General features: G+C 38.0%; 1 protein-coding gene across 1 annotated transcript; it reads left to right on the top strand.

Annotated features, from left to right (window-relative positions):
* Nucleotides 1-1842: 1842 nt before the first annotated feature.
* fbxo32 (F-box protein 32) lies at nt 1843-9161 on the top strand. Its single transcript, XM_026914482.3, has 9 exons — nt 1843-2075; nt 2644-2759; nt 2855-2904; nt 2999-3091; nt 5201-5294; nt 5995-6179; nt 7335-7517; nt 7747-7890; nt 8073-9161. The coding sequence occupies exons 1-9, from the start codon at nt 1960-1962 to the stop codon at nt 8160-8162; spliced, it is 1071 nt and encodes a 356-aa protein (XP_026770283.1). The 5' UTR covers nt 1843-1959; the 3' UTR covers nt 8163-9161.
* The last annotated feature ends 13 nt before the right edge of the window (nt 9162-9174 follow it).

Here is a 9174-nt window from a genome sequence, read left to right on the forward strand (position 1 = left end):
TCTAAACCCATTACATTTCTGTTTACACTACATAGATCCAGAGTATATTTCCATAAATCCCAAATGTGCTGTGCTAAAGGCTTTTCTAGCAAATGGGGACTATAGGTGTTTCCATGTTATTTTGGGAAACAAACAAGGGAGAACATTACACCCCAAGAATCATGTGGCTGAACTGTGTTGCAGGTGTGACAGTCCAGCAGACTGGAGGAATGATGAAAGAGATGAACAGGTGTGTGTGTGTGTGCATCTGTGTGTGTGTGTGTGTGTGTGTGAGAGAGAGAGAGAGAGAGAGAGCTCTCATGTGTTTATCTTATGTTTATCCTGACTATGAGAGTGCTCACAGACACACGATCTTCCCTCTAGCAGCAACAACAAAACTCTCAGAATAAAAAAAAAACATAAATGTTCCTCTAATACCAGACTCTGTTTATTTCAAAATAAAAATATCAAGTAAGTATAATTTAATAATATATTATGTTCTTTAGGAGGTAAACATTAATTAACATGATACACAAACGATATTTGATGTGATTCATAAAGCATGACATCTTTGAGGAATGCACCGTAATGTGCATTCAAATGTCTAGGAAATCCCCTTGTAGGATTTGGTCTTGGGAGCCAAACATTCAGCATAACTTGGGAAAAGTTATTTTAGACAAAGGACAAATGTCACATGTTGAATAGATCTTTCAATTGGAGTAAGTGCTTGAAAAAATCCACTGGTCATATGGGATATGAGCAACAAACTGTCTGAGTTTCTGTACACTAATGTCCAGAACACAAAATAATCCATTTTTCCTACAATTTAGACTTGGGGTTTAATGATCTGCATGAAATATGCCTACAGTGTTCAATTCACTTATGTTACTCAACGTCTGTAATGATGAATCTGATCTCTGTGTGTAATTGATGACACACAGATTTTTATCCATGACCACGCAGGTCATGTCACATGTTTCTGTTACAAAGTTTTCATATGATCTTCACGTATTTTTATATCACATTGACTTCATGTTATGTGACCTTCTGTAAATTTTATACAATATTTGCTGGTTAGACCAAGCAAGGGAGAATCAACTGCTCTGAGAGTTTTTATAATAGAGAGACAACTATGAAATGATGGAAGTTAAGTTTATAGTACACTACTGATTAAAGAACTTGTTTATTTTCCCCTGTTTAATGATGATTTTGACAAATTGAACACAAGCCTGTTTGATCAATAACCTCTATGAGCTGATCAGTGTTTATCTGTTTAAAACAGAAGGATTGCTTCAGCAGACTTTATTGATTGCACTTCATACAAAAACTTTGATGACCTTAGCACTATGATTGATTGGAAAAAAAACATCACAGACAATCCAGCCCCTCACCCCCAGCCCCCAATGTATCACTTGTTAGACCCGCTTCTGCTCAGTCTTCAAAATATTCTGTGAAGTGTAACTGACAAAGCTCATTTTTATGCATTCATAATCCCATCAATCAATGATCCTAAGCAATACATGGATGAGTAACAGGGAGAATCCAATGAGCAATTAGCTTAATGTTTGTATTTCTTAATCAGGCCTTTTCATTAACACTTACAGTCAGTAATGTATTATGTAATTGGTCTTTTAAAGACAAATAAAGTTTATAATAACTTTTCATGACCTTGCCTATGAAATTTCAGATGGATGCAAGAAGGAACAGGTGATCCAGCGCACTGATAATGTTTCCAGTGAGGTTTTGCAATATTGAACATGATGATAAACAAAGCCACGTGCTCAAGGACGCTTTCCAAAGGGGGCGGGGTCAAGACAACTTCCGGATTCTCAGCCAGACAATATAAAAACGCAGCTGCGCACTTTCGGGCTTAGACACGATTTTTGCAGCAACCTAACGGGTGTATGAGAGTGTAAACGGCTGTGGCATCCCTTGAAGACTTTTAGTTGTTGTTTTGACTTTGTGTTGTTGTGCTGAAACATGCCGTTTCTGGGACAGGACTGGCGCTCTCCTGGTCAGAGCTGGGTTAAAACCGAGGATGGCTGGAAAAGAACGACGAAAGACGAGATCGAGACGAATAACAATGTTTCCCAGAGGTCAGTGGCACTGCTGGCATTAATGTACATTTCCACTCCTCTGCCTGACTGTGTCTTGTCATCATGTGAATGTATTATCCAGCAGAAATAGTGCTAGAAAGAGGAAAACTCGGTGTTCCAGACTGGGATCATTTCCACTGACGCACTTTGTTTATAGTCCTGATGATGTCTAATAGAAATGGCATCGAAAGTGCGAGGGACGATGAGAAAAAAAAACACAACCGGACATCAGTTCCAGCTTGGTTTCATGTTACAGCTGTGCATTTGTGTTTGGCCCACTGTTAATCATCCTACTATTAATACACACATCAGTAATAAGACGAATGCTCATCTGCCTGGCCTGCTTACTGTTTCCATAGCTGTGACGTCATCACAATATTTTGCAGGACTGTTGCTTTTGTAACATAGAAAGATTACTTTTACTGCCTTTAAATCGATACCCAACACCCATTCCTCTCTACATATAGTGTTTTTTTTAATATATACACAATAATACAGACTTTACAGCATGTTATGTATTTGAGCCTGATATGCTTGTTGATATGACTCCTTCTGATTCTGATTCTAGCAATGAAAGCAATCAGGAGGACTATAACAAAGAAAATTTGCGCCTCTCTATTAATTACGACATGGCCTCAAAGAAGCGCAAGAAGGATTTGCTGAACAACAACAGTAAAGTTCCCTGTAAGTGACAACAGCACCTTATAATAATACCTTATAATAGTATAAAGTGTTAGTTCATCCTGTAGCTTGTTGTGTAAATGTATTTTTCTTTCTAGATTTCCACAAAGACAAGTGGATTTACGTGCACAAAGGGAGCACCAAAGAGGTAATGGAATAAATCTTTTAAAGACTTTAATTTAGCCAACAGTAGGCCTGTGATAATCTTATATTTCTTCCCTGTTAATTTATGTTTCATACAGCGTCATGGATACTGTACATTGGGAGAAGCTTTTAATCGCCTGGACTTCTGCAGTGCCATTAAGGACACCAGACGATTTAATTATGTTGTGAGGGTAAGCTTTCTTTCTAGAAACACTTCACTTGTTCCATAAGAGAATGAAAACACAATATCATTAGCATAGGATCTTGTAAAAGCAATACACAGATTAATAAAACAAGAAATATATATATAAAAAAGACTGACCAGAAAAACCTCAAAATGACTGTAATAAACTAATTTGATAAGATATAATATCTATTAAGCAAAATAATACTATAGCAAAAGCAAACGCATCTCTCATTGACTTGGTATTTTAATAGAAATTTAAATGATATATTGATATAGTGTGTTCTGTAAATGTAAGCAGTAAGAAGTAAATGAATCCTCAGAAGTAGAAAGCAATACAGGGTACTTTTTATTACGTGAATAAAATGTCATCTCAGTGTGGCACTTAAGTGAAGACACTGAGATCTAGCAGAGGATGGGGTTAAGCCTTGGTGTGTGGCTCTGTTTTTACCCTTATCACTGCACTCCAGACTAGAGTTCTTCTGGAAAAGTTCTGTCATAGTGATATGTACTTGAGTGCGTAGCAAGTCTGAGCACTTGTCATCTTGTTATTGTTTCTGGGCCACATTCAACTACCTATGCAAAATGTACTGAAAAAAAAGCTGTTTTAAGATAAGCTAAGTGGTAAACATAGACAAGTTCATTTACTTTGCTAAAAGCAAAGGTTAGGCTGAAAGCAAAGGACAGAAGAGTGTATCGGTGAAGACCAGTGTGAAATGGTCACAGTCAGGCAGTGCGCAGCTGTGCTTAGAAATGATGGCCACATGAAAGCAGAGTGGAAAGTCAACCTCCTCCTTCTTTCGCCAGTAGAGCACCTTCACAATTTCAGCTTGCTAGTTTGCTTTGTGAAACCATGTTAAAAAAAAAATCACTTGGTTCTCAGTCAGTCATTAAAGTTTGAGCTTTGCATAAATTGCTATCTGAATAATAAAAAAATGTCAAAATAAATTAATAGAAAAATACTTATGTTTGCATATGGTTATCCATTGCATAGAAAACACTAATCAAAACAGTAGTGCATTGAAGTAGGTTATATTTCTTAGATAATTTGTTTCTAGCTTGGTCATGTGCTGAGTGTTCAGGTTTGTTTCACTGTGTGTTTGTGGGTTGAAGGTAGCCAAGTCTGCTAGTGTTTTGTTGAGCTCAGTTACAGCAATTGCGTTTAGGTGGTAATGGAAAACCAGGCCCATGAGACACGAGAGCAAACAATACACAACACACAGCAACCTTTACTATTCGTTTACCAGTATTCACCTGATAATCCTGTGATGCTCGTCATGGCACATTTTTGTATTTAGGCTCTATGACACATCCTTAATCTAAACACACAAAATAATCTGTGACTTATTAGATCACATTAAGCCTGCAGAACAAACAGATAAAGTGTATATTAAAAATTTTAATTGATTATTGTGTACAAAGTGCCGTGTCATGTGTAATAAAACTGGTTTTCTCTGCTGGCTTGGACAGTGGAAGAGCAGGGGGTGTGAAATGTGTATGGAGATGGAGACTGGGTTAATTGTAATGGTAGGACTCGCTGTCCCAGTTTGAGAGGGTAGAAATGTCACATCCTAATGGATACCACGTGAACACACTTGAAAGGGTTATCAAGGGGGAATTAGTGACGCTCACATGATTTCAGGTCAGTCAGGGGGTCAGCGTTGCTCCATGGCACTGCAATTCTTGGATGGCCAGCATACCAACCTACTCAGCTCTGGCATTCGGACTCAGTGGAAACAAAAATCACTGCCCTCTCAACTGACTACTGTGTGCTGGAAATGCCATCAAGCATATTGTGGGGGAGCATCCACCAGTTTGAACCCACACACACCACATTTATCCTTCTTCATCAGCCTAAAATAATAGAGGGTCTAATATTTATTTATGCACTCATGCCTGTGACCTTTATAAACCTTGAATGTTTTCTTGAGCGCAAAACAGCACAGGGCTTACTGAGACATAAACCAGGGTGCGAGGTGCAGAGGGATGCTTGGCTGCTTCTCAGATTAGGGTTTGTTGTTGCCTGAGCTTGGATGAAGAGAGAAGCATAATGTTGTGTAAGTGATGTTGGAACAGAATGTCTCTAAGTCTGACTGCTGAAATTTATGCCTTTTAGCTGCTTGAGCTGATTGCCAAGTCGCAGCTACCGTCTCTGAGTGGAGTGGCGCAGAAGAACTACATGAACATTCTGGAAAGAGTGGTGCAGAAAGGTGAGGACACACACACACACACACACACACACACACACACACACTTGCTCAGCAGCTCACCCATTTTCCTTTCTTCCCAAGTCAATATAATCATCTGACCTGTTTTGCTTCTGAATATTTGTAGCTCTGTTAATTTAAGGATTTAAATTCAAATGCATGTGTAACTGTACATGTATTCATATATTCACACTGTTGGCAATAATCTATTTACAACAGCATTTGGCCTCAATCACTAGAATAACTATAGGAAATTTCATAATTACATGCAATGGAAAGAATGACAAGGCTTTGAGAGCAAACAGGAACCTCACAAGTATTGTAAACCAAGTGGTCCCTCTGTTAAACAAAAGTGCATGTTAAGTGCACTAACTTGTAGATCAGGCCCAAATAATAGTATGATGATGATGATGATTGGCCTTTTTGCATGGACATGGACTTGTTTATATAATGTAGCACCAATAGAGAAACTAGCAAATATTATATTGAAAGAAATGAAGATGAAATAGGACTACATCCCTTTTAAAACAGCATATTTAAAAAAAAAAAAAAAAAAAAAAAAAAAAAAAAAAAAAACTGAGCAGCTCTTTTTTTTTTCCATCTTCTACCCAAGCAGAGTCTTAATCATATTCCTGCGTCTCTGGTGACGTCTATGTAAACAGTTGTAATCCTCTGACCTCTTCCTGCTCCTGCTCTGGTTTAGTTCTAGAAGATCAACAGAATGTGAGGCCTATCAAAGAGCTGCTGCAGACGCTGTATGTGTCACTTTGCAGTCTGGTGCAGGACATGGGCAAGTCCGTGCTGGTGGGAAACATTAACATCTGGGTGCACCGCATGGAAAACATCCTGCAGTGGCAGCAGCAGCTGGACAACATTCAGATTAACAGGGTGAGTTTAGCATCTAGGGTTTGCTTGATAATCAGGGCACATTTCCTCTCAGTGGTTAAACATCTCTCATCTAAACCATTATTGGCATGAATAATTAGATAAAGTAGACAGTATGCCTTTCAACTGAGCTGAATTTCTGTAAATTATTTTACTGAATGCCTCATCTGTATGACAAACCCAGAGAGCAACAGCTGACCAGAAATGTCCATAGACATTCATTGCTAAGCCAGTCTGGCATGCCTGATTAAATTGGCCCATAAAAAGGCATTATTATTGGTCAGTCCTGGTCTGCTTTGATTTGGCCCTTAAATATGCCTCCTTTTTGAGTAAGCTCAATGAGTCCTTTCTACATCATGAAAAATGTGCATTAAAACATTCTTTCTGGACAGAAATCTAGAATTCCCTCTTAGATCAGATTTATTAAAAAGCTTTGCGATAATTAGGAGTAGTATAAATGTGCAGGCTCGTGTGTACATTGTAGAAAGGAAACAAGAAGTATGTGTATGGATACAATCAGGTAGGACTAGGAGTACAAGTATAAGGAGAAGCGATCAGTAGATACTCATGTATTTAGAATCTAGCAGGTAGGTAGGTTTGACTTAATGTAACAACAAATATGACCAAAAATCATTTTTGGATGATACATTTTTAAAAAGTATCATATAAAGCGTACTTCATATTATAATAACAGAATTAATGCATTAGAGTTGTGAAAAGTCATGTCAAGTCAGCTTTCATCCTATTTATATACACATCAGTGAGACAAAATTGAGAGACCAGGACCAATGTGCAAAACAGTGTAAGACAAGACTAATGAACATTGAGCTCATGTGTGGTTTTTTTTTTTTTTTTTTTTTTTTTTTTTTGTAAAACGCACAGCACAATACAGTTACACAGGACATTGTTCTTTCTATGTGGTTACAACTTAAATGCCGCTCTTCATCTGTGCCTAGTGCTGTCTTTTACTGTAAATGAAGTCAGATCCCTTATGATATCAATAAAGTGGGGATTTTGTGGAATTATTACACAGAATGCATTGCGCAGAACAGCAGAAAGAGCAGAAAACCTGCGAAAAGCTCATACTTGTGAAGCTGAGCAGTCTGGCTGTGATTGCATAGAAGATGAGATTGACATGTGTCCATTTTGTATCCAAAGCCCACAAGCACCGGGATGACGCTCCTGGACTTACCCGTCAGTCTCCAGCTGAACATCATGCAGCGGCTCTCGGATGGGCGGGACCTGGTCAGTCTGGGGCAGGTGTGTCCTGACCTCGGTGTACTGACTGAGGACAGGCTGCTGTGGAAGAATCTCTGCCAGTACCACTTCACAGACCGACAGGTACAATATGTTAATGCTAAATATCAATTTAATTATATTGTATTTCATACTTCTGGATAGGTGTGCCTAGTGTTAAGTGTTTGTTATGAAGTAGGGGTGTGACAGTATATTGTTTATTTATAGTGTAAGGTACTATAAACAAAATCACAAGCTAAGCTAAAGTCAAAAGATAATCAAATAGCATTTTATTATGTTTATTGTATGACTTTATTTAATATACCACTTACAGATTCGCAAGCGACTGATGGTATCAGATAAGGGGCATCTTGAATGGAAAAAGATGTACTTTAAGCTGTGCCGGTGCTACCCTCATAAGGAGCAGTACAGCGACACCTTGCAGTTTTGCACACATTGCCACATTCTGTTCTGGAAGGTGAGACTGAAATATTTCTGTACAGCATCGATAAAGATTTTCAGTTCAAAGTGTAGCACCTAAAATGCTTTACTACTACTGTGTGTCTGAATTTTGCTAACAGTGACAGCTGGGCTTTGATCTAATGCACAACCCTTCACACCAAGTGCTAAAAGCTTCCTTTCTGTTATTGTCCTCTACAGGATACAAACCATCCCTGCACAGCCAACAATCCAGAGAGCTGCAGCATTTCCGTTTCTCCACAAGGCTTTATCAACCTCTTTAAGTTCTAAAGGGACTTTTCTTGGTTTTCACTGTTTGTACATAGTGTATATAAAGTCAAAAGTGCAATAGATTCCCAGATGGTATGAGAAAAGCAAGTCAGTGGAAGTCAGTGTGAGGCATTTGGATGAGTTTGAAAAGTCTGAAAAAAAGAATCTGTGATTATGAATCTGAAAAATGCAAAGAGGAGAAGAGGAAAAATATCAGTATGTAAAGGAGCTCCATTTATAGGCAATGGGTATTCATGTATTTTGTTAGGCACGAATATGTTTACTCCAAAGATAAATGTGCTTTGCTAGGTGCAAACGGTTTGCATTACGGTTTGCCCTCATGCTGCAGTAATTCTTAATATAAGTTGAGATTTTTTTTATGATATGGCAGTGGATGAACTTCTGTTGGACTTTATATTTGCATTTGCAAAAGCATGCTGGAGTTTTCAAAAGAAAGTGAGGGAAATGGTATGTCCATCATTATGGTGTGCAATACTTTTCTATGGAACTTTTTTCCACTTTTATACGTTTGATATTTTGTTTGTTTAAATGTATTTGCTGCAGTAAATGCAATATGAGTAAACACTTGAGTATAGTATGACCTGTTACAACACTAAAGTATGGTGTAATTTACAATGTCATAATTCACTGATGTTTCACAAATATGTAGTAAATGCACACTGAAATGTTTGTCATTGTTAGACACATTCACATGTTGCCTTTTGTGCACACCAACAGGAGAAATGTTATTGAGCTATGCATTAATATTTGTAGCATACATTTTTTTTTTTTTTGCAATTCTGTATGTTTACTACCACCTGCATGGTATGAATTTGATACCAAAGAGCTGCTTATTTATTTGATTCTGTGGCGTACTATGTTATTCTGACCAGGAAAATAGAGGCCCTCTTTTTTATGCAATATCCCACTTGTGTTCAGTTATGCAAACATTGATACTCTTGAAGAGCAAGCCAAAATACATCCTTCTCCCAATGGGTGAAAATAAACCATGGTCTTCTAGTGCTGTGCAGTG

This window comes from Pangasianodon hypophthalmus, chromosome 1 (genome assembly GCF_027358585.1).
Source record: "Pangasianodon hypophthalmus isolate fPanHyp1 chromosome 1, fPanHyp1.pri, whole genome shotgun sequence".
Lineage (NCBI taxonomy): Eukaryota > Metazoa > Chordata > Actinopteri > Siluriformes > Pangasiidae > Pangasianodon > Pangasianodon hypophthalmus.